Here is a 27,569-nt window from a genome sequence, read left to right as displayed (position 1 = left end):
AAATAATTTACAAAAATTCTTTGACGCTCTCAACAATCACAACCAAAAAATCAATTTCAAAATGGAAATTGAGGACAAAGGCCAACTCCTTTTCCTGGACATCCTTTTTTAAAGAAAACCCAAAGATACCGGCATCATACTAAACTATAAATCCTGCCACCCTTTCTCTACAAAAATTGGCATACTAAAGTCCTTTTTCTGGAAAGCCTACAGAATATACAAAGAAGAGAATATACAACAGGAGCTTCAAACTATTACCAGAATAGCCATAAAAAACACGGATATTCACGTCATCAATAAAGCCAACACCGACACAGCCAAGTCCATCGCACACCCCAAACCTAGCATCGACAGGGTAAAAAACTCCATATGTATACTATACATACCATCGATCAGCACCAAAATAGCCGAAGAAGCCAAGAAATTTGGTATTTTCACCTTTTACAAAAGTTCTGCCTCCATCAAACAGATCATAAAGCTGAGTCCAACAACCCTAGAGGCCCCATATATAAGATAAATTGTAGATGTGGAAGTACATATATTGGGGAAACATACAGATGCCTACAATGTAGAATAAAAGAGCACAAAAAAGATGTAGAGTATAGCAGAATTCAACAGTCTGATACAGCTCTCCACACCTTCCAATGTGACGACACCTGGAATTTCCACAACACAAATATCCTTTCCACAGATAGGCAATAGAAGAAAATTCAAAGAAGCATTTCTTATCAAATTATCCGGATATTCAGCAATCAATAGAAAACAAGGGGTTGAATTTAACCCACAGTATTTTCATCTCTTTAAGGAGAAAATAAGTGGTGAAAATGGGTAAAGTGGATAAAGGGATGGTTGAGTGGGAGAAGACAGAGTGGCAATCAATCAATGGACACTGCTCTTCGTGGACTAATGTTATTAGTGGAGTCCCTCAGGGTTCAGTGTTGGGTCCATTGTTGTTTTCTGTATTTATAAATGATATTGATGATGGTATATCAGGCTTAATGTCCAATAAATTTACAAATTTTCAAGTTTGCAGACAATACGAAGGTTGGCAGGGTTGTTAATGACACTAATGACAGTACACTGCTGCAACAGGATCTAGAAAAGTTGAGCAGATGGGCTGAGAGGTGGCAAATGAAGTTTAACATTGAAAAATGTAAAGTACTACATATGGGAAGCAGTAATACGGAAAATTCACTAACTGTAACAGGTAATGCATCAGCATCATGTTTGCACATAGTGAATTACTGAAAATGGTAAAATGGCATCTTTTTTATCATATCTCATATTATGAATACCTTCACAACGAGTAGCCTGATATTGCACTACATTGAATAAGCAACGTTAAAGTGTTACTACTAAAATACTTAGTAAGTCCTAAGTATTTTAGTAGTACTAAATAATTAAATGTTAGTAACTTCCTAATAAATAACACTAAAGTGTTTCTTATTTCAGGTAGTGCAATATCAGGCAACTTGTGAAGGTATTCACAATATGCGATATGATAAAAACAATGCCATTTTACCATTTTCCGTAATTCAGGACCCACAAACGAATTTTCCATAAGTTGAGGCTTTAGCCCCAAATCTCTTAAGTCTATACTGTTGTACACCATCTGGCATCTCTCGTATTATATTTCATAATTGGTTTTAAAAAAGTAAGAGTTTACCTCAATCTTTTTCGTGGAATGCTTCCAGTCAATTCTCTCCCAAATGTGACGAATAAAATTTAAGATGAAAAAAAACGAATTAATGAATTCCCTCACTCATAGAGATACAACCAAATCCGATGCGCAAAGGAATCGAAAGCCGAGAGCCCCAACCTGACCCCGAAACACATCAAACCACCACAGCAAGACCATGAGTGCAAGAAGACATTGTGTCAGAATAAATAGGTAAAACTGCTTCCGATAATAAATAATTAAAATCACAATTAAAAAGATTAAAAACACTATTAAAATTAAAAGGATTAAAAGTTACAATTTGGATGAATACTCAAATTAAATAAAGGAAGGGAAACAGATGTGCTTCTTTTGGATAAAGTCTATGAAGCTCGAAAGGGAAATTGTGGGAGCACCAAAACCTTGTGGGAACAACATTCCATGGTAGCTCAGATTGAAAATTTGTGCAGGATCAAGCTGTTTGTCAGCCAGTAAAAAAAAAACCTCTAATTTTTAAGATGTACAGGAAGCAACATTTATGATGTACTTATGCCAAGAGAAAAAAATCAAAGTGATTCCAAATAAAGATACGTGATCTTGTCAGAAATCAGTGTTACTGATGATCAGCATAGGAACAAAAGACTGTTTTGTGGGAAAGAAAAAAAAAAAAAAAAAAAAACATGGGACTGGTTATAGAAGGATGCTAACTAAATTTTCTTGGACCATTCAAGAACTACCTAGATATTGGGATTTAAAGAATTGACACTGGATATTCCAACAGCTGAAGCTATCTGAGCAGAGCAAGGTCTCCAAAACTGGAGGGTGTATATTATGATATCATCGGCAAAACTATGGATGGAATTTCTCTTCCACTTTCATCTCAGTTAACAAAAAATCATTTAGTTCTATGGCAGAATTTGATACTTCTGCCATCCCCATCCCTAATAAATTCCTCATGTGTTCAGTTTGTCAGCAACTTGAGCAGGAACATCAAAAGTTAAACCATTCATATCTAGTGAATCAATGTGATTCATTCCACTGCTTCTAGTGTTTACATAAATTTTTCAACAACTACCCATACCTTGATATGTGCAGAGATGGAATCTGAAGCTGTGCTGCAGAAATACTGATGTGCATTATCTTTATCACTGTCTATATTCCAATAAAGGACTCTGCTGCTGAAGTCCTCACTACAGTACAGGAGATGAGATTCAAAGGGCAGTTACAGTGCATATGCTGCACTTTCTCATCAACTGAATGAAAAGCTTTCTGTGAAAAAATGTGTTTCTATAAAAGGAACAATATCCCATGGTAGCTCAGAAAATCTCCAAGTTTTAAGATATAGAAAGTGTTTTGACTTTGCACTACAATATCTTTACTAACTGGAAGAGGATAAGAAATGATCCATCAGATGAACACTTTACTGTACTGAGTGGTGTAAACACATGAAACTCACATTCCACTCAAGCATCAAGCTTTCATGTACAAGACCAAAAACATGTACCACATGTTTTGCATAATTTATATCTACAATTGTTATCTAATCAGGCCACAGCTGCTCTGAAACAGTGACTCAAAAAGAATAGTTGTGTTCATGCAAATCAGTGTTCAATGTGCATGGATCACAATCCAAGATCTTTAATAAAGATTTTCCGAACAGTGAAATTTCCTATTGTTTTCTATGCATATGGCCTCCAACACCACATTTCTGGTTGTGAGGATATCTTCAAGTCCACAAAGAACCAGAACTGAAAGCAACTTTAAATTAAATAATCAATAAACATCCCAGAAAAATGTTTTCCTCAACTGTAGTGATTTCATCACAGATTTATTTCCAGAAGTTACTTAGTAATAACATGTGGTATGTCAAAGGCATATCTGAAAGTTTATACCATAAAGTTTCCTGATAGTCTGTTCGCAAAGTTTCCATAAAGTTGATCAAAGTTTCCGCAAAGTTGATCTAATTATAGCTATCCTTCATTTTATAGAACAAATTTATGGAATTATGCAAATCTAGCATAAATAACTTGGATATTTTGAGTTTGTGCCTGATATCAGAATATTCCACAATTTCAACTCTCTTGCAAGTACTTTGAGATGTAAGTACAGGAAATTATTATAATCATCCTATATATATTAAAATTAAATACACTTTACTAAATAGTGGTTTTACCCAAAAGAAGCTAAGGAAGAAAAGATAAAAGACAACTGACCTTGTATCTATCCTGCCGTGGACAAAGTCGTCCACTTGCCAGAGGGGTTCGACAAGTCCATTTGACAGGAACAAATTCTCCACTAAAATCTATTACCCTTTGCCTCAAGGATGCAACACTATCCTATTAAGAAACAAAAGTTATTAAAAGTATTATAATCAGAAATGTGATCTTCATTTTTATAACACTTCCTACTAGGTAAAAACATACAACTGGTTCTAATGTGTGACATATACTTCACATAACTCAAAAAAAAGTAGAACACCTGCCTACTTTCTGAAATCAGAATTTCCCAAATTTTTAACAGATTCATTTTTTTGCCAAAATGACAATCTAGAATGGTTCTTCCAAATAAATAATTTCAAAGTTAGGCAACTTACTCTATACATATACGAAATGGATATTTATTTTTCAAAGCTACTTTACTAATAACAATATCTGAGTAATTAGGAGATACTAAATACCAGGAATCATGCAAGTGTAGCTTCATTTCCTAATACTAAAGTTTCCATCCCATTTGATGATGTTCCACAAATATCAATGCCTTAAAATTAATAATAATAATAGTAGGCCTCCCAAAGAATACTTATATGCAACTCCCACAATCCTGAACAACTGTAGGATAGCAAGAGCGTTCCTCAATAAACAGTAATAATAACAATAATAGCAATAACAACAACTTCTGGACATAATGGCGAGATCCTATTTTCGTTACATTTCAAGGGTACAGCTCTAAAACGGTGTCCGTAGGCCAGCCGCTAATTAGTACACAGGACTGAACCTATTGGTAACTCTTAAGGAGGCTTCTGGATCAGCTAGTGTATAATCTTGCTACCTCTACTCTGCCAGATAGTGACTGGAAGGAGTCCAAGTAGTGCGTATGCAGGAAGCATTGTCAAGGCCACATTATGTCAAGGATCTGGGTATATTCTTACCATGTGTACGCCTTATCCAAAAATTTCCTTACTTCATACAGCAGTCCCCCACCCCCCACTTTTGCTTACTATTGAATACACCATGAATTGTCAAACTAATAAAGTAAGCTTACCTGCGAAAAGATCTAAACCTCCCAAACACTTCCCAGTTCATTTCACAAATAAACGTGGTCTCAATTCTAATCTCAACAATGTCCATTTCCACTTGCAGTCTGCCAAATCCCATATGCTTTTTATGACAGAATCTCAGTTATCAGTAGATTCAACTATTGCTCATTTCAGTTGCCCAAATTATTCACTGTATGATTCCTTTTGCCCAAATATATTCCTTTATCAGAGACTTGGTAATTCGCAATCCTCCTCTTTTTGATCTTCTCTGGCTTAAAATTTCTCTCTCTACCTCATTCTGTCAAATTCATCTGTTGTCTCTAACGTTCTCCCAACTCCACTAATCACTTGGAACTCTTTGATTTCCTATCTTTACAACTTGACTTGCTCCAGTCCAACTTTCCTAACAGTGAGGTAATTTTCCTTGGTGATTTTAATGTTCACAACTCCAGCTGGCTTCTGTTTTCAAGTCACACCGACCCAGCTGGTCAAGATGCTGTTTGTTTGTTATTTGGTTTTTAGGAGCATGAGCAACTAAGGCCATATTGCTCCGGGAATATGCGGTGGTCATTCCCTGACCTTTCCGCATCCTCCGTATTTGGTGGTGACGGGCTCGAACCCCGGTCTAATCAAGGAGAGTGTGCTACGCACTACTGCTCCTTCCCACCTGGCTACGGAGGCGGCGGTCAAGATGCTGAGGCTTTTGCAATTACTGATGACATTGCACAGATTGTCCATTTACCTACAAGAATACCAGACAATCCTAACCATACAGCCAACACACTTGATCTTTTTCTCATAAACAATCCTTCTAAGTACACGGTCGAAGTGCGTGGTCCTTTAGGCATCTCAGATCACAACTTACTGATTGTCTCTTCTCCAATAGAGCCTTTATCTCATTGCTATTCCCAACCTTGTGTTGTTTGGCATTACAAGAATGCAAAATGGGATGACCTGCAAGATTTCTTTTCTTCTTTTCCTTGGTCGGACTACTGTTTCAAAACTTCTGATGTCAATGTTTGCTCAGATTGTGTCAGTGAAATTATTCTTGTAGGAATGGAATCCTTTATCCCACACTCCACTTTAAAATCTCATCCTTTATCTAAACCTTGGTTTTCCAATAAATGTGCTAAGGCCATTCAGGAGAAAAATATTGCATATCGTAATTGGCTTGTTTCCAATTCTTCAGTTTCATTTTCTGCCTACACAAAATCTCGCAACAAATATAAAGCAGTTATTAATCAGTCCAAACTAGATTTTGAACAGGCTAAAAGTAAAAAACTTGTTTCTTGCCCTAATGGTAGCCGAGCATTCTGGTCTCTTGCCAAAGCTATTGGCCTCAACTTTTGCCTATCTCTGCTCCCACCTCTGTCAAAACCAGATGGTTCTGTTGTCACTTCAGCCAAGGATAAAGCTGACCTGCTAGCATCCCATTTTTTTTCCAACTCATGTATTAATGATCTTGGTAAAACACCTCCCACCATTCCCAACATACTCCATTCAATGCCTCCTGTGGTCTTCTATCAAAAGGATGTCAGAAAGATTTTGACGAATCTTGATGCTAATAAAGCCCCAGGTCTCGATGGTATTTCTTCACTTGTTCACATTACTCCTGTTCTTTGCCACCTTTTTTTCACTGTCTTATTCCAAAGGTGTTTTTCCTTCTGCTTGGAAATTTACTCATATCCAGTGGTGACAAATCGATCTCATCCAATTATCGTCCCATTGCAATTACTTCTCTTTCTAAATAATGGAGAAATCAATTAACCGCCAACTTGTAAACTACCTAGAAACCTTCTGCCTGATCAACGATCGCCAGTATGGATTCCGTCGGTGTCAATCCACTGCTGATATTCTGGCTTATGTTTCCAATTTATGGACAAATTCAATGGAAAAGTTTGGTGAAACACAAGCAACTGCTTGTGTTTCACCAAAACATCTCTAAGGCTTCCATCTTATTGTTTTACAACTGTTTTTTTGTAATTGGCTATCCAGTTTTCTCTCTGATCGCTCACTGAGGGTGATGGTAGATGGCTCTCTGTCTTTTAACTTTTCCACTAGTGCCGGTGTCCCCCAAGGTTCAGTTCTTTCCCGCCCCCCCTCTTTTCCTCTTGTATATTAATTACCCTTTTTCCATTGACTGGAAATCCTATCCATAGTTTTCCCGATAATAGCACATTGCATTCCACTTTCCATTTTTGAGAAACCTTGCCCAGCTCAATCAGCTTCAACTTCTCAAATATCTGCTACCAATTCCTTAAATTCCGATCTCCAGTGGGGCATAGACAACGTAGCTGATTTCAATCCTTTTAAAACTCGGTCCTGTCTTATATCTCACAAAAAAGATTCTTCTGCTCCTATGCTTATCTTTGGTGACACTCCGATTTCTAGGCAAAATAATATCTCTTTTGGGGATTACCTTGACTTCTAATCTTTTTTGGCACAAGCATATTACAAACATTGCTTCCTCTGCTTCTAAAAAAACTTGGTTTTCTCTTTCGCCCTCGGTGTTACTTTTCTTCCAAACAGCTGTTCACTCTGTACAAATCGCAAATCCGCCCTACCATGGCATATTGTTTTCGCATCTGGGGCGGTGCCTCCAAAACCTCTCTCAGGCTTCTAGATTCCATTCAGAAGAGGGCAGTTAGGTTAATCAATGACTCATCTCTAACAGAGTCTCTCCACTCACTGTCTCATAGACGTACTGTTTCTGCTGCATGCCTTTTCTACAGATACTTCTATGGGCACTGTTCTTCTGAATTGGCTTCTATTATTCCCTCTCTCTCTCTCTCTCTCTCTCTCTCTCTCTCTCTCTCTCTCTCTCTCTCTCTCTTCCAAAACAGTCCGAACACAATGCCATCACCAGCTAACATCCATTTACTGTACAATTTCAAACTCACAGAACCAACTTTTCTTCTTCCTTGTTTATTCATTCAACTGCCATTTTCTGGAACAACCTTCCTTCCTTCCTTCCTTCCTTCATATGTCTTTCCTGAAAATTACAGTCTAGATAAGTAGATTAATTTTCAGGAAAGACATAGTTCAAGTCTGTGAACAAATATCTTGTCTCATCTTCTCAACCTTCAACCCATGAATAGATAATTTTCAGGAAAGACATGGTTCAAGTCTGTGAACAAATATCTTGTCTCATCTTCTCAACCTTCAACCCATGAACAGTACTGGGTACTATAGGTTTTAATACTCTTGTGTTTGGTGTTTTCATTAAAAAAAAAAAAAACAGACATAACTAGACTGAGTGCATAGTGCACATGTGCAAGTGCATGCACTTGGTACCAGTACACACCAACATGAAGGGAAAAAGTTGTTTATTTTATATATAATAACAAATAATGATGATGTTTTGCATCATCATCATTATTTTTTTAAAACAATAATATGGAGCATGATTAACCCAGTGATTACGATGCTAGACTGCCATTTTCATAGACCAGGGTTTGAATCCCACTGTAAAGGGAAAAACAAAAGAGAAAGTCGCTTCAGACGTACCTTCTCCTAAGTCAAAGTTACAGCTGAGGCAGAGAGCGGTACCATCTGTTGTTGCTCCTATAACTACCACCCACCACTGGATGCAAAAACTAAACTAAAACAGGAGCACCTCCATAAATGGATGAAGATGACAAGAAGAAATACTGAACAAATCCACTGCACTGGGTGTAGATCAAGATAAAGTCACTTGCATCCAGGCCTTAGGTAGAGGGGTCAGTTTGAAAAGTTGAAGCGGAGAGCAGTGAAACAAGTGCCACTGTCTTCAGTATGGCTACCACAACTGAAGGACAAGACGACCCAGCCCAACCACCTGAAAGTGCTTCCTGTGCAACTGCGTTAGTGACCACCCAGGTAGGAAGAAGAAGCTAATGAATGAAATGGAACATTACAATGAATACATTCATAATACGAGCATACTATGAAGTAATGAAGCTGCAGACATACCACAATGTACTGGATGAAACTACACACCAAGAGTTTGGAACGTCTCCCAAATGTTCAGGTCACCAAACAGTGAGTAGCAGAACAGAGACGGACCATCATTAGCATTAGTTGAAGCATACAACGCAAATAAGCAAGCTTATGAAGCATCAGCCAAAAAAAAAAAAAAAAACCTCCCATTTCACCCATCCATCACACCAAATGCCTGTCTAGCTCAGCTTTATTTATTTATTTAAGCTATCAACTCCCACAACAAGAGATGGAAGCCTGCTCCAGCAATCAACTACCCGGCTAAAGGCAAACTATTCTAAAACTAAAGGCACATCTATTCTAAAACTGTCTTTCCTCAATTTCAATCTATGCCCCCTCAGGTTCGTAATCTGAGCTAGAAGAAGAATCCCATTAGCAATGAGCTTGCTCAACCCATTCAAAGTCTTATACACCTCAATCAGATCACCTCACAGGTGCCTAGTCTCCAGACTCTGAAATTTGCAGGACTTAAGCCTATCTTGGTAAGAGCACCCCTTTGTTCCCCTCACCAATCTTGTTGCCTTTCTCTGTACTTGTTCCAGCAACTCTACATCCTCCCTAAAATGAGACCTCCAGACCTGAACACCATAGTACTCAAGGTGTGGCCTGATCATTGCCTTACACAAGGAGACAATCACCTCCTTGTCCCTGCTAGAAAAATTCCTATATATCATTGACAAGACTCCATGACCTGCTCTGACAGCCCATCTGCACTGCTCAGCAAACTTCATATCTGACTGTACAATTACCACCAAGGCCCCTTAAGTACCACACGGTTGGTATGTTTCTCTTGGGTTACTGCTACCCAGGGCCGTACCAACCCTGTGTTCGAGTGTGCGATGAACACGGGCAGCCAAATCCAAGGGCGGCCGAAATGATGTAGAATCTAAGCATAATTTGAATAAAGAAATTCTAGTCATAATAAACTTTTTAAAAATGATTAGATAGTGAACCTGCAACTTTTTTGATTTTTCATTCATATATCAAACTCTTCTGACCATGTGGTTGTCCCGAAATATAAACAGAAAATTTATTTTATTTATATTAGTAGTTGTTGAGAGCCTATTATACAATATTACCTCGTTTAACGATAAGGACGCATTCACTGAGACAATTGGATCAAATTTAGGGGATTTAGTCGTTCGTACCTAGTTGTCACCAACTAAAAACTTTTGTCAGTTACATTATAGTGAGTGTCATTTACAGAGGTATATTATAATTAGATTTGTAAATATAAATTAAGTTAACAAAAAAATAGATAGCACACTTTTTAGGTTTTTTCCCTATAACAAATTCGACAGGAGAAGGGTTAAGTGCATTTATTTTCAACAAGTTTAATGAATTAGGCCTTGATATTAATGATATGCGCAGGCACGGTTATGTCAATGGAGCTAACATGAGGGGCAAACAATGGTTTGCAAAGAAAAATTTTAAATATCAACCACTGCTTTTTTGTACACTGTGCTGCACATAGTCTCAACTTGGTTGTTAATGATGCTGCCAAAATTAATTTTGAAACAGTAGATTTTTTTAACTCAGTTCAAGAATTGTTTATATTTTTTTTTTCTTCGTCCATGCATCGCTGGGACGTTTTTAAAAAATGTTTCGAAATTATTTTTAAAACCAGTAAGTGATACAAGATGGGATAGTTGTAAAGATGCAATAAGGCCATTAAGACAAGAAATTGGCGAAATTAATGATGCCCTTTTAAAAATAATGGAAGATAAGAATAAATGTTAAATCACGACACCGGTCAAAATGTTTAGCGTCAAAATTAAAATAATTTAAATTTATATGTTCAATAGTAATTTGGTACAAAATATTAAATAATGTGAATGCATTAATGCAAAATCCAAAACTGAATATAAATTCTTGGCTTGATCAATTAAATAATTTATCCAGTTACTTACAAAGTAAATGATCTGATAGTGGATTTTTAGAATTTTTAAATGAATCAAAACAATTAGCCAAAATATTGGAAACCGAAACTAAATTTCCTAATGTCGCTCTTGTACATCGACGTAAAAAGAAAATTCAATTTGAATCATTTGATTATGAAAATCCTGATGAACGCATAAATGATGTACAGTTAAATTTCAAAATTAATTTTTCAATACTAGACACAACAATAAATTCTCTTAAAGACAGGTTTGATTTATTAAGAACACAGTGATGATTTCAATTTTTTATGCGGCATACATAATTCAAAGCATGTAACCGATCAAGAAATTCTAAAACGTTGTAAAGATTTGCAAAGTAAATTAACAGACTATATCAAGAACGAAAAGGATATTGATGCCATTGACATGACCGACAAATTAAAAGTACTTAAAAATATTTTAAAACCAGATTTGAGAGTAACAGAAGTATTAGAGTATATTTTTGAAAATAATTTATCCACCACTTTTCCAAACATAGTGGTTGCTCAAAAAATACTTCTTACATTGCCAGTGCTAATGGGGAAAGATCATTTTCCAAATTAAAAATAATAAAAAATTATCTTTGTAGTAAAAAATCCCAAGACAGATTGGGTAATTTGGCACTAGTCTCGACAGAACATGATTTAGTTGAACGTTTAGATATGCACGGCGTGATAAAAAAATTTTCAGAACTGAAAGCCCGAAAAGAAAGTTCAATTTATTTATCTAGTCATTTTATTTCAATTTATTTTATAAATTAAATATGTAATAACATATGAATTAAACTTTATACATGTAATTATGTTTACTTATAAATAAACTTATAAATATATTATAAACAAAATATATAATATATTATTATATATTTATGTATTTTTATAACAATTATTATTAATATCTGTTTTCATGATTTTTTTTTCAAAACTAAGTGATATTATTCATACATATCAAATTTCGATAAAATTTATTCCACAAAGCTGTCTTAATTTTATGTTACTTTTTCATGTTCAAATATATGTAGCATGAATAAAGCGTGATAAGGAAATAAAATAAAAAATGTAAATATTATTTATAAATTTTAATATCGATAAAATATTATCACAAAAAATGTTATTTATTTTTGGGAAGGGGTTACAATGTTCCGGCGCAGCATATTTTTCCGTTGAACACGGGGGGGGGGGGCAATATATATGGTGTGGCCCTGCTGCTACCCATATGCAGTACCTTGCATTTGTCAATGTTAAACTTTAGTTACCACTTCTCAACCCATTTGCCCAACTTATCTAGATCCCGTTGCAGTAGCAGACTATCTTTACTGTCGTAAACAACCCTACCAATGTATCATCTGCAAACTTGGACATTAAACCTGATATACCTGATATATTGATAACCTTCATCAATATCACTGATAAATATACAAAACAACAATGGGCCCAACACCGGACCCTGGAGAACTCCACTAATAACATTTGACCGCGAAGAACAGTGTCCATTGGTTACCACGCTCTGTCATCTCCCACTCAACCATCCCATTATCCACTGTAGCAACTTGCCCTTAATGCCATACCGCTCCAATTTGTACAGCACTCTGCCATGTGCAACAGTATCAAAAGATTTCCTGAAATCCAGGTATATGATATCAAAATTATTTTTGCATTCAGTTCCTTTGTGACCACATCATAGTATCCAATGAAATTGGTCAGACAAGACCTCCCTTTAACAAACCCATGCTGTGTCTTAACTATTCTGCAGTCTTGTCTAGATGATCCTGCAATGCTTCTTTAACCAGTGATTCCATTATTTTCCCCTGGAACACAAGTTAAACTAACAGGTCTATAGTTACTTGTGATTTGGTGATACATTTGCACACCTCCAGTTCATGGAGACCTCCCCTGAATCCAAGGAAGCTCTCATAATTATGGCCAAGGGTTTGCTTACTTCCTTTGCTGCCTCCTTTAAATAACTAGTAGATCCCATCCACCGCAGGTGCTTTCCTTAACTTCAGTAGAGAAGACTATTGTTATTTATTCTCAGTGGGCACCACCACCCAGATGCGTTTCACAGCTTGTTGGTTCACTCATCAGTGAGCGGGCAGATACCCTGATAATGCAGACATGCCATCACGGTTGCAGAGTTAATTCCACAATATGAGAAATGTCAAATGGTGAAGATAATGATAATATTTTGAAGGCTAAAATGCACAAGGCATAATATGTTATGGGTTGAAATTAACTATATATTCTAAATATATATATAAGGTATATTAACTATATATAATTAACTTCGCATAAATAATGCTTCTCTAGTAGAGGAGACTACTTCTCTAGTACAGGAGACTAACAGTAGTCTCCTCTACTAGAGAAGCGTTATTTATTCAAAGTAGTGCAATACCTGGTATCTCGTTGTGAAGGTAGCCACAATATAAGATAAAATCAAATGATGCATTACACTACTTATGTAGTTAAATTTATGGGTAAACTATGGTGTATTTACACCAATATTATATAGTTAATTTCAACCCATAACATATTATGCCTTGTGCATTTAGTCTTCAAAATATTGTACAGTTATATAGTTCTTAAAACATAGACCAAGTAAATTTCATGTATTCTTTTTTCTAAAGATCAAACAGTATGATTATTTATTTATTTTATTTGTTGGATGGAATTTAACTCTTATTAAATTCTGATATGAATTCTCACAAATTTTGAAGTATTTTAACCAGTCAATTTGTATCCAAACTACTTACTCGTGCTTGAAATTCACTGATCTCATTTTCATTTGGCTGCCAGAATCGATGATTAGAATCAAATCTGAAGGTATAAAATATAAAAAATAAAATGTTACCCCAACTGTATACACATAATAAGTTTGATATAAAAATACTTAGATGTTACAAAAACTAATTAGTGTTGACAGAATCTGCATTTCTGCACAACATTGTTCAGTTTTTCAGTTTGGCTAGACTCCATTTTTGGAGTCGACCCAAACCACAGCCCATGCCACAAATATGGTCACTGTAACAGGAAGTACCATGCTGTGCAGCTATAAGTCACTAATTTTAACTTCCAAATTTACAAGATCATTTTGCAATATATCAATATTGTAGTTCAAATTTCAGATTCTGTTTCATTTACTCTGTTTTTTGTAATACTGTTTCTCAATTAATAGTCCCCTCCATTACAAATGACTGCTTCTGCACCCTATCATTTGCTTAGGCATGCAGGCACCAGGCTTCCACTTTTACTCCAGATTTATACTTATTAGATTAAAATTTCAAACATTAACTCTGAATATAAAATCTATTCATTTAAAAATGCATTGAAGTATGAACATTTTTAAATAGGCAGATTTTTTGAAAATTATAATATAGTGCATCATTATTACAAATGAAAATTTCTCAAAAGAAATAATTTTAAAATATTTAATAAATAAATAGTATCATCATTAGTAGTGGCAGATGACGTAAGGAAGCAAGTGTATACATGCATCATACAAGTGCATCACCAAAATAAAAAAAAAAAGAACTTCCCACATCACTATCAATCTCACCTCTAATAATTTGTCTAATTCTTCCTTAAATATATTCAAATTTATCTGCTTCCAATACACCAGATGGAAGTCGTTCTAACAATCAAATATCTCAGGCTGAAGGCAAACCTCCACACATTTATCCTGCAACCATCCTTCCTCAATTTAAATTTATGCCCCATTATGTGTGTTGTCTGAAAAAGAGTAAAAATATCATCAACATTTAGCTTACTCAATCCATCCAGAGTCTTAAACACATTAATAAGATCTCACAGGTGTCTAGTTTCCAGACACTGCAATTTGCAGAACTGAAGTCTTTCTTAGCACAGTAATCTTCACTTCACTAATCTCATTGCCCTTCTCTACACCTGTTCTGACAGATCCACTAGCTTCCACAGCTGTATGAAGTACAACAGGATATTACATTCTTAACACTGATGGAAAAATTCATGTATATTAATTACAAAACCCCATAAGCTGTCCTGGCAACCCATCTGCAATGCTCAGAAACTTCACATCTGAATTTCTGCATTTACTCCTCTTTTTCTTTCTCCATTACACTGCATGGAGAAGTTGTCATTATCTTGGAATTCCTGCTACCTATATGCAAGTACCTTGCATTTGTCAATATAAAAACTTCAATAGAGAGTTTTTTGCCCTTCTAATTTTTCTAGATCTTGTTTCAGTAGAATACCTTGATTACTGTCATTAAACACCCCATAAACCTCACAGTCATATGAAAATTTAGATACTGAGCCTGCTTTGCCTTTGCCAATATCATTAATTAAATACTGAAACAATAATGGGCCCAGCACTTAAACAAAAATGGGCCCTTAGGGACTCCACTAATAACATTAGTCCAAAAAGAGCAGCACCAACTGATAACCAATACAGTGGGGCCTTGACTTATGATGACATCGACATCTCATATACCTTCCATACGATCATTTATTTTAAGGACTGATAATATGACTCAAATTTAATAGCAATGCTTAATTTAGCGGTACTCACCTTAGTATGATTTGCAATTGATGCTTTGGGATAGGGAATTAAATAAATTGAGGTTGGGGTAATGAACTGAAAATCGAAATTAAAATAAGCTCAAGGAAGTAGGAGCGCACAACTTCGTCCTTGGTTGTCATTAATGAAATAGTTGATAAATTAATTAAGGGAGGAATTTAAAAGTTGAATTGGGTAGGCCAAAAGTCGTAACGAGTTGACTTTCGTTAGTTAACGTCTTCAGTTGGCAATGATGAAGTAAGGAGAGCGCGCGTATATTTAAAGGAGTTCTAAGTTCCCGTGATGCTCTTTGAAACATGTGGGAATCTCAGGAGTGTGAGATTCCAGACCAGGGAAAGATTGTAGGGTAGTTTGGTATTTATGACGTTGAGTTTGGAGTGACGGCGAAACCATTCAATGATGAGGGCTTTGTACTGAAAAATTTTATAACTGGATTTTAATTTAATGATAGTGATGGCTGAGTCGATTAGGGGGTTGTGATTATTGGAATGTACATGTTCTGTAAGTTCGGTACTTGATTGTCCTGTTCTAAAACTATTGTAAAGATAATATGCTCATGTATTAGGTGATTTGTGGAACTGTATTTGGTTGTGGTATTCTGATATAACAGGTATTGCAATTTTGTTGACATTTTATTAGGTATATGATGTTATTCATGTCATTAATTTGATATTTATATGTTTCTTTGTATGAGTTGAACATTGAGCTAAGTTTGTTATAGGCAGAAAGTGTGAGTGTGATGTCTGTACCTGCACACACCCGGCGGAACTATCCGGCCAGGCGGCTGTGGCAAGGGAGAACAATACGTGTGTTGCTATTTGCATTATGTTTAGGTGAATTATTGATGTTATTTTTGGCGGTAGAAATAGTATGTTGAATTAAATGAAATGGATATTTTCTGGCCATAAACTTTTCTGTAAGATATTGAAGTTCAGTCTTGTGTGGAGCTATATTTGATGGCGTTATAAACCTGATTATAAAGAACGGCTGTTTTCGTACTAAGTGGATGGTGTAAGTCAAAATGCAGGTATTTATTTCCCTGTATGTGTGTTTTTTCTGAAGATTCTGGTTCCAAGTTTGGTGTACATTTTGTATATGGTGAGATTAAGAAAATTGATCTGTCCATTTTCTTCTGTTTCAAGTGTATATTTTAATCTGTCATGTATTGAATTCAATTTAGTGAAAAGGATATCGATTATGGTTCTATTGCTTATTATTAGTATATCGTCTGCATAACGTATGTATAATACTGCTTGTATTGTATAATACAAGCAGTATAATACTGCTTGTATAATATGTATAATCTTGCACTGCTTCTATTGGAATGAGCTGCAGCCTGGAAAATAAGATGCAGGATAGTTCAGAGACTGCTGGGAATCATTGGGGTACAAATAAACACATAGGTTGTGTTAGGGTAGCTAAGAAAAGGAACAGGTGCATGTATACTTGCGTGTACACCAATGCTAGGAGTTTAGTAAATAAATTTGATGAATTTGAGGTATTGCTCAAAACATCAAAGGCAGATATTGTGGGGATTTCAGAGACGTGGTGTCACACAGATATAAGGATGCAGAACTGGAATTTGAGGAGTACAATGTCTACAGAAAGGATAGACAGGGTAGGAAGGGAGGAGGGGTTATGCTGTTAGTTAAGAAATACATAAAATCCAAGGAAGTGAAGCCAGTTGACATTGCTGGACAGTGCAGTGTCGAGTCAGTTTGGTGTGACAAGCATTGGGAGATCAAAATTGAGAGTAGGAGTGTGCTATAGGCCTAATGACTCTGATGAGTATAATAAGAAACTTTACGGGGAAATAGAGTGGGCCAGTAAATCAGAGAGTTTTATAATGGGGGATTTTAATTTCACAGATATTGACTGGAATTTGGGGGCTGGTCACTCACACACTAGCAAGGCTTTTGTGGATTTATTGGATGATTGTTTTCTACATCAGCATGTTCGGGAGGCAACTAGAGGGAGTAATACTCTTAATTTGATTATCAGTAGTGATTCTTCATGCATTAAGAACCTGCAGGTAAATGAACCACTAGGTGGCAGTGATCACAGTGTGCTGAAGTGGGATTTACTCAAAGAGATAACTACCATTAGGGGTAAAGGGAAGGGTTATTGCTTTCGTAAAGGAGACTGCGATGGACTGAGACAGTATTTAAATTCTATACAGTGGGACCAACTGATGATGTTACCAACAGCAAATTCAAAATGGGAAGCAATCAGAGAACTTATCTTGCAAGCTACTAGGCTTTACACACCAACTAAGAAATATTGTTCAAGGTTTAGGCCTAAGTGGATGTCAGATGAACTAATGAGACATATCGCAGAGAGGAAAAGGCATCGGATACATGGCGAAGGCAGATTACAAGAAATCTTTGGCAAGGGATGCAAAGAAAAACAGCAAACAGTTCTTCGCTTATGTAAACTCTAGAAGGAAGGGGATGAATCAGATTGGTCCACTTGATATCGATGGTTCAACTGTTCATGATCCTGCTCAGGTAGCTAACAAACTAAATTAATATTTTGCATTGACATTCACACATGAGGAGTTATTCAGCGAGGGGAATGCCAGAGGTGTATTAAACTCTGGCAGTAAGCTAGATAATCTTGTAATAACTGAGAGTAAAGTGGAGGAGAAATTGTTGAATATAAACACAAGAAAGACACCTGGGGTGGATGGGATCTATCCATTTATATTAAAGAGGCAGCAAAGGAAGTAAGCAAATCCTTAGCCATAATTATGAGAGCTTCTGATGACAGGGGAGGTACCCATAGACTGGAGATGTGTAAATGTGAGCCCAATTCACAAAGGAGGATCAAAGGCTGACACAAGTAATTATAGACCTGTGAGTTTAACTTCTGTTCCAGGAAAATTAATGGAGGCACTGGTTAAAGAAGCACTGCAATATCATCTAGACAAGACTTCAGTTATAGCTCGGACACAGCATGATTTTGTTAATGGGAAAGTCTTGCCTAAAAGTCAAAAAACAACTGGATGCAGGGAATAACTCTGATATTATATATTTGGATCTTAGAAAGGCTTTTGACACTGTTCCACATGGAAGACTGCTGCAGAAATTGGAGCAGTGTGGCATTGGAGGCAAATTGCTGCTATGGATAAAGGGGTGGTTGAGGGGGAGAAGACAGAGAGTGGTAATCAATGGACACTGCTCATCGTGAACTAATCTTATTAGTGGAGTCCCTCAGGGTTCAATGTTGGGTCCATTACTGTTTTCTGTATTTATAAATAATATTGATGATGATATATCAAGCTTAATGTCCAAGTTTGCAGATGATACAAAGGTTGGCAGGGTTGTTAAGGACACTACTGACGCTAAGCTGCTACAACAGGATCTAGAAAGGTTGAGCAGATGGGCTGAGAAGTGGCAAATGAAGTTTAACATTGACAAATGTAAAGTACTACATATGGGAAACACCAACCACAGAGCAGCGTATCAACTATGTGGTGGTACTACACTGACAGTGGTAGAGAATGAAAAGGACCTGGGGGTAATTGTGCAGGCAGATATGAAGCAGATATCTGAGCAGTGCAGACGGACTGCAAGAGTAGCTCATGGTGTCTTATCAATGATATACATGAATTTTTCTAGCAGGGATTAGGAGGTGATTATTCCCTTGTAAAATGCAATGGTCAGGCACCACCTTTTGAGTACTGTATACAGGTCTGGAGGCCTCATTTCAAGAAGGATGTAGAGCTGCTCGAACGAGTACAGAGAAGGGCAACAAGATTAGTGATTGGAACAAAGGGTTGCTCTTACGAAGAAAGGCTTAAATTTTGCAAATTACAGTGTCTGGAGGCTAGGCACCGGTGAGGTGTTCTGATAGAGGTTTTATAAAGCCTTGAATGGTTTGAGCATGCTCAATGCTGATGAGATTCTTCCTCTTGCTCAGAATAATCACCTGAGAGGGCATAAATTCAAATTGAGGAAAGACAGATGTAGGACAGATATGCGGAAATTTGCCTTTAGCCAGCGGGTAGTTGGTTGGTAGAACAGACTTCCATCTTGTGGAAGTTGATAGCCTAAATAAATTTAAGGCTCAGATGGACAAGTATTTCAAACGAACAGAGGCGTGATGTGGTAGTTTTTTTTTTTTTTTTTTTGGCTGATGCTGCATAAGCTTGCTTTCTTTGCATCATATGCCTCTACTAATGCTGATAAAAGACTTTGCCCCTGCAGAATTACCTGGAGATTGGCATTTAAGGAATTGGTAGCGATTATTCGAGAAGTTGAAGCTGACTGAGAAAGGCAAGCATTCTAAAACTGGAAAGTAGTAGTAGTAGTGGCATGTGATGCAAGAAAGCAAGTGTATGAGCTTATGCAGCATCAGCCAAAAAAAAAAAAATCACACCATTCCCTCCAAATGCCTGTCCAGTTCCTCCTTAAATTTATTCAACCTATCAACTTCCACAACGACAGATGGAAGTTTGTTCCAGCAATTAACCACCCGCTGGCTAAAGGCAAATTTCCACACATCTATTCTACATCTGTCCTTTCTTAATTTGAATTTATGCCCCCTTAGGTTCGTAATCTGAACAAGCGGAAGGATCCCATCAGAATTCAGCATGCTCAACCCATGCAAGGCCTTATACACCTCAATCAGATCACCGCGCAGGTGCCTAGTCTCCAGCCACTGCAATTTGCAGAACTTAAGCCTCTCTTGATAAGAGGATCCCTTCATTCCCCTCTCTTCTTGGCGCATTATAGCCTCAGCTGCTGATGCGCCAATAAAACACAAACAAACAAACAAACAAACAATCATTCCCCTCAACAATCTTATTGCCCTTCTCTGTACACGCTCAAGTAAATCTACATCCTTCCTAAAATGAGGATTCCAGACCTGTACGCAGTACTCAAGGCGTGGCCTGACCATTGCCTTATACAGAGGGATAATCACCTCCTTTTCCCTGCTAGCAAAATTCCTATATATCATTGACAAAACCCCATGATCTGCCCTGGCAGCCTGTCTGCATTGCTCAGAAAACTTCATATCTGCCTGCACAATTACTCCCAGGTCTTTTTCATTTTCTACCACCTTAAGTGTAGTACCACACAGTTGATACGTTTCTCTGGGGGTTACTTCTACCCATATGCAGTACTTTGCATTTGTCAAGGTTAAACTTCAGTTGCCACTTCTTAGCCCATCTGCCCAAATTATCCAGATCATGTTGCAGTAGCACACTGCCATTACTGTCATTAACAACCCTGCCAACCTTTGTATCATCTGCAAACTTCGACATTAAGCCTGATATACCTTCATCAATATCACTGATAAATATACAAAACAACAGTGGACCTAACACCGAACCCTGTGAGACTCCACTAATAACATTAGTCCACAAAGAGCAGCATCCATTGATTACCACCCTCTGTCTTCTCCCACTTAACCATCCTTTTATCCATTGTAGAACTTACCCTTAATACCATTCTGCTCCAATTTGCACAATAGTCTTCCATGCACAACAGTGTCAAAAGCTTTCCTGAAATCCAAATATATGATATCAAAATTATTTTTTTGCATCCAGTTCCTTTTAACCACAGCATAATATCCTATCAAATTTGTCAGACAAGACTTTCCCTTAACAAAACCATGCTGTGTCTGAATTATTGCTGCAGTCTTGTCTAGATGATCCTGCAATGCATCTTTAACCAGTGACTCCATTATTTTACCAGGAACAGAAGTTAAACTAACTGGTCTGTAATTACTCGTGTCACCCTTCGATCCCCTTTTGTGAATTGGGGATACATTTGCACATCTCCAGTCTGTGGGAACCTCCCCTGAGTCCAAGGATGCTCTCATAATTATGGCTAAGGGTTTGCTTAGTTGCTTTGCCGCCTCCTTTAATATAACTGGATAGATCCCATCCACCCCAGGTGCTTTTCTTACGTTTAACTTCAACAATTTCTCTTCCACTTTGCTCTCAGTTATTACAAAATCATTAAGAATCCTGCTACAATTTCATAACCTTTTGTCATTTTCAAACCTTAATAATTCCTCACGTGTGAATGTAGATGCAAAATACTCATTCAGTTTGTTTGCTATCTGAGCAGGATCATCAACAGTCGAAACATCGACGTCAAGTGGACCAATCTGATTCATCCCCTTCCTTTTAGAGTTTATATAAGTAAAGAAATCCTTGCTGTTTTTCTTAGCATCCTTTGCCAAGGATTTCTCGTAATCTGCCTTCGCCTGCCGAACCTCCTTTGTGACCTGATTACATATTAACTTATATCTGCCATAGGCATCTGAGTCGTTTGATAATTTATATGCATCCCATGCATTTTTCTTCTCTGTTATGAGTCTCATTAGTTCATTTGACAACCATTTAGGCCTAAACCTTGAACAATATTTCTTAATAGGTATGAAACTTTTAGTAGCTTTCACGATTAATTCCTTGAATGCTTCCCGCTTAGAATTTACTGTTGGTAACATCGTCAGTTGATCCCACTGTACAGAATTTAAAAATGTCGGAGACCACTGTACTCGCCTTTACGGAAGCAAAAACCCTTTCCTTTACCCCTGATGGTAATTAAATCTTTAAGTAAATCCCACGTCAGTACAGTGTGATCACTGCCACCTAGTGGTTCTTTTATCTGCAAATTCCTAATACACGAATGATCACTGCTGATAACCAGATCAAGAGTATTACTTTCTCTGGTTGCCTCTCGAACATGCTGCTGTAAAAAACAATCATCCAATAAATCCACAAAAGTGGAATGCAATGTGCTATCATTGGCAAAACAATGCATAGGATTTCCAGTCAATGGAAGAAGGTCATTAATATACAAGAGGAAAAGAGTGTGGGAAAGAACTGAACCTTGGGAGACACCAGCATTAGTGGAGAAGTTAGAAAACAGAGAGCCATCTACCATCACCCTCTGTGAGTGATCCGAGAGAAAACTGGAAAACCAATTACAAAACACAGCTGGCAAACCGTAAGATGGAAGCTTGTTTAGAAGACCTTTATGCCAAACATGATTGAAAGCCTTTGAGATGTCAAGAGCAACTGCTTGTGTTTCTCTGACCTTTTCCATTGAATTTATCCATAAATGGGTAACATACGCCAGAATATCAGCAGTGGATCGAAATTAACGGAATCCATACTAGTGATTGTTGATCAGACGGAAGATTTCTAGGTAGTTTATAAGAGTTGGTGATTAATTGATTTCTCCATTACTTTAGAAAGATTAGAAATAATTGCAATGGGATGATAATTAGATGGGAGGGATTTGTCACCCTTTTTATGAACTGGCTGGATATGAGCAAATTTCCAAGCAGAAGGAAAAACACCTTTGGAATAAGGAAGTGAAAAAAGGTCGCAAAAATAGGAGTAAGTTCAGGAGCACAGGTTTTGAGAAGAAGTGGAGGAATACTATAAGGACCTGGAGCTTTCTTAGCATCAAGGTTCGTCAAAATCCTTCTGACATCCTTTTGACGGAAGACCACAGGAGGCATTGAATGGAGTGCCTTGGGTATGGTGGGAGGTGTTTTACCAAGATCATTAATTCATGAGTTGGAAGAAAAGTGGGATGCTAGCAGGTCAGCTGAAGTGACAGCAGAACCATCTTGTTTTGACAGAGATTGGGAGCAAAGATGCGGCAAAAGTTGCAGCCAATAGCTTTGGCAAGAGACTAGAATGCTCGGCTAACATTAGACCAAGAAGAAAGTTTTCTAATCTTAGCCTGTTCAAAATCTAGTTTGGACTGATTAATAACTACTTTACAATTGTTGTGAGCTTTGGTGTAGGCAGAAAATAAAACTGAAGAATTGGAAACAAGCCAATTACGATATGCAACATTCTTCTCCTGAATGGCCTTTAGCACATTTGTTGTAAAACCATGGTTTAGATAAAGGACGACATTTTAAAGTGGAGTTTGGGATAAAAGATTCCATTCCTACAAGAATAATTTCACTGACATGATCTGAGCAAACGTTGACATCAGAAGTTTTGAAACAGTAGTCCCAAGGGAAAGAAGAAAAGAAATCTTGCAAGTCATCCCATTTTGCATTCTTGTAATGCCAAACAACACAAAGTTGGGAATAGCCATGAGATAAAGGCTCCATTAGACAAGAGAGAATCACCAAGTTGTGTTCTGAGGTGCCTAATGGGCCACTCACTTCAACAGTGTACTTAGAAGGGTTGTTTGTGTGAAAAAAATCAACCGTGTTGGCTGTATAGTTAGGATTGTCCGGAATTCTTGTAGGTAAATGAACAATCTGTGCGAGATCATCACATCTCAACGAGTAGGGTCATTGTGACTGGAAAATGGAAGCCAGCTCGAGCTGTGAACAGAAAGAAAATTAGCTCAACAAGGAAAATTGTTCCTCACTTTTAGGAAAGTTAGACTGGAGAAATTCAAGTTGCAAAGAGAGGAAGTCAAAGAGCTCCAAGTGATTAGTCGAGTTGGGAGAACTGTAGAGACAACAGGTGAATTTGACACAATAAGGTAGAGAGATTTTAAGCCAGAGAAGATCGAAAAGAGGAGATTCCAAATTACCAAGTCTCTGACAGGGAATGTCAGAATGGACATATGCACAAGTACCACATTTGAGGCAAAAGGAATCATACAGTGAATAATTTGGGCAACTGAGATATCCCGTAGTTGATTCAACTGATAACTGAGATTCTGTTAGAAAAAGTACATGGGGTTTGGCAGACTGCAAGTGGGAATGGACATTGTTGAGATTACAACTGAGACCACATATTTTCGTGAAATGAACTAGTAAGTGTTTGGCAGGTTCAGATCTTTTCACAGATAAGCTTGCTCTATTAGTTTTGACAATTCATGGTGTATTCAATAGTAAGAAAAACTGTAGGGAGGACATGCTGTATGAAGTAATGAAATTTTTGGATATGGCATACACATGGTAAGAATATACCCAGATCCTTGACATAATGTGGCCTCAACAATACCCCCCCCCCGCATACACACTACTCGGACTCCCTCCAGTCACTATCTGGTGGAGTAGAGGTAGCAAGATTAGCATTAGCATTAGTAGAGACATATGATGCAAGAAAACAAGCTTATGCAGCGTCAGCCAAAAAAAAAAAAAAAAAAAAACCCTTGCACTTCACCCCTCCATTCGTTCGAAATACCTGTCCAGCTGAGCCTTAAATTTATTTAGGCTATCAACTTCCACAACAAGGGATGGAAGTCTGTTCCACCAACCAACTACCCGCTGGCTAACGGCAAATTTTTGCACATCTATCCTACATCTGTCTTTCCTCAATTTGAATTTATGCCCTCTCAGGTGATTATTCTGTGCAAGAGGCGGTATCCCATCAGCATTGAGCATGCTCAAAACATTCAAGGCTTTGTACACCTCTATCAGATCACCTCGCCGGTGCCTAGTCTCCAGACACTGTAATTTGCAAAACTTAAGTCTTTCTTAGTAAGAGCAACCCTTCGTTCTGTTCACTAGCCTTCTTGCCCTTTTCTGTACTTGTTCCATCAACTCTACATACTTCTTGAAATGAGGCCTCCAGACCTGTATACAGTACTCAACGTGCAGCCTGACCATTGCCTTATACAAGGGAATAATCACCTCCCTATCTCTGCTAGAAAAATTCCTATATAGCATTGACAAGACACCATGTGCTACTCTTGCAGCCTGTCTGCACTGTCAGAGAACTTTATATCTGCCTGCACAATTACCCTCAGGTCCTTTTCATTCTCTACCACTGTCAGTGTAATACCACAGAGTTGATACGTTGCTCTGGCGTTGCTGTTCCCCATATGTAGTACTTTACATTTGTCAATGTTAAACTTCATTTGCCACCTCTCAGCCCATCTGCTCAACCTTTCCAGATCCTGTTGCAGCAGCAGCATAGCGTCAGTAGCGTCCTTAACAACCCTGCCAACCTTTGTATCGTCTGCAAACTTGGACATTAAGCTTGATATACCATCATCAATATTATTTATAAATACAGAAAACAACAATGGACCCAACACTCAACCCTGAGGGACTCCACTAATAATATTAGTCCACGATGAGCAGTGTCCTTTAATTACCACTCTCTGTCTTCTGCCACTCAACCATCCCTTTATCCATAGCAACAATTTGCCACCAATGCCACACTGCTCCAATTTGTGCAGCAGTCTTCCATGTGCAACAGTATCAAAAGCCTTTCTAAGATCCAAATATATAATATCAAAGTTATTCCTTGCATCCAATTCTTTTGTGACTACATCATAGTATCCAATCAAATTGGTCAGCAAGACCTTCCCTTAACAAAACCATGCTGTGTCTGAGCTATAACTGAATTCTTGTCAAGATGATCCTGCAATGCTTCTTTAACCAGTGCTTCCATTAATTTTCCTGGAACAGAAGTTAAACTCACAGGTCTATAATTTCTTGTGTCAGCCTTTGATCCTCCTTTATGAATTGGGGTTACATCTGCACATCTCCAGTCTGTGGGTACCTCCCCTGAGTCCAAGGAAGCTCTCATAATTAGGGCTAATGGATTGCTTACTTCCTTTGCTGCCTCGTTTAATATAACTGGATAGATCCCATCCACCCCAGGTGCCTTTCTTGTATTTATCTTCAACAATTTCTCCTCCACTTTACTCTCAATTATTACAAGATCATCTAGCTCAGTGTTTAATTCATCTATGGCATTCCCCTTCCTGAATAACTCCTCATGTGTGAATGTAGATGCAAAATATTGATTTAGTTTGTTAGCTACCTGAGCAGGATCATGAACAGTTGAACCATCGATATCAAGTGGACCAATCTGATTCATCCCATTCCATCTAGACTTTACATAAGTAAAGAACTCCTTGCTGTTTTTCTTTGCATCCCTTGCCAAAGATTTCTCGTAATCTGCCTTCGCCTGCCTAACCTCCTTTGTAACTTGGTTTCTGATCAACTTATATCTATCATAGGCTTCTGTGTCACATGTTAATTTATATGTATCCCATGCATTTTTCTTCTCTGCCATATGTCTCATTAGTTCATCTGACATTCATTTAGGCCTGAATCTTGAACAATATTTCTTAGTTGGTATGTAAAGCCTAGTAGCTTCCAAGATAAATTCTTTGAATGCTTCCCATTTAGAGTTTGCTGTTGGTAACATAATCAGTTGGTCCCACTGTATAGAATTTAGATACTGTCTCAGACCATCATAGTCGCCTTTACAAAAGCAATAACCCATCCCTTTACCCCTGATGGTAGTTACCTCCTTAAGTAAATCCCTCTTCAGCACACTGTGATCACTACCACTTAGTGGTTCCTGTATCTGCAGATTCTTAATGCATGAAGAATCGCTACTGATAATCAAATCAAGAGTATTACTCCCTCTAGTTGCCTCCCGAACATGTTGATTTAGAAAACAATCATCCAATAAATCCACTAAAGCCTTGCTAGTATGTGAGTGACCAACAGACAAATTCCAGTCAATATCTGGGAAATTAAAATCCCCCATCGCAAGACTCTCTGATTTACTGGCCCACTCTATTTCCCTGTACAGTTTCTTATTATACTCATCAGAATCATTAGGCCTATAGCACACTCCTACTCTCAATTTTGATCTCCCAATGCTTATGTCACACCAAACTAACTCGACACTGCACTGTCCAGCGATGTCCACTGGCTTCACTTCTTGGATTTTATGTGTTTCTTAACTAATAGCATAACCCCTCCTCCCTTCCTAACCTGTCTATCCTTTCTGTAGACGTTGTACCCCTCAAATTCCAGTTCTGCATTACTTACATCTGTGTGACACCACATCTCTGATATCCCGACAATATCTGACTTTGATTCTTTGAGAAATACCTCAAATTCATCAAATTTATTTACCAAACTCCTAGCATTGGTCTACACGCAAATATACATGCACCTGTTCTTTTTCTTAGCTACCCTAACACAACCCATGTGTTTACTTGTACCCCATTGACTCCCAGCAGTCTCTGAAATATCCTGCATCTTATTTTCCAAGCTGCTGTTCATTCCAATAGGAGCAGTGCAAGAATCACTTTCCCCTCTGCCAGTGGCTACTGTTAATCTATTAGTTCTTGTATCCCCCCAATCTAGCAGTTTTCCGACCCACCTAATACTGCCTCGATAGCATCAGCAAACATTCTTGCACCCTTTCTATTTAAGTGTATCCCATCCCTGTAGAAGCAGTCTCTCCTTTTAACAAGTACAGACCAGGCTGAAAAAAATTCTACCCCTTGAG

General features: G+C 37.6%; 1 protein-coding gene across 2 annotated transcripts in view; it reads right to left on the bottom strand.

Moving 5' to 3' along the window:
* The window catches only part of LOC150078544 (UV-stimulated scaffold protein A-like), a 418,082-nt gene that overhangs the window by 74,528 nt on the left and 315,985 nt on the right, over positions 1 to 27,569 (bottom strand). For both annotated transcript variants that reach the window (XM_090384753.1, XM_090384754.1), the window contains exons 12-13: positions 13,560 to 13,623; positions 3,871 to 3,993 (exon numbers count right to left, since the gene is read on the bottom strand). In XM_090384753.1, coding sequence (XP_090240879.1) covers positions 3,871 to 3,993; positions 13,560 to 13,623 — 187 coding nt within the window. The remainder of the gene's footprint in view (positions 1 to 3,870; positions 3,994 to 13,559; positions 13,624 to 27,569) is intronic.

Source organism: Mastigoproctus giganteus, chromosome 11 (genome assembly GCF_048544385.1).
Source record: "Mastigoproctus giganteus isolate SK-2022 chromosome 11, ASM4854438v1, whole genome shotgun sequence".
Taxonomy (NCBI): domain Eukaryota; kingdom Metazoa; phylum Arthropoda; class Arachnida; order Uropygi; family Thelyphonidae; genus Mastigoproctus; species Mastigoproctus giganteus.
The sequence above is the reverse complement of the archived record's forward strand: the minus strand, read 5'-3'. Positions and strand labels throughout refer to the sequence as shown.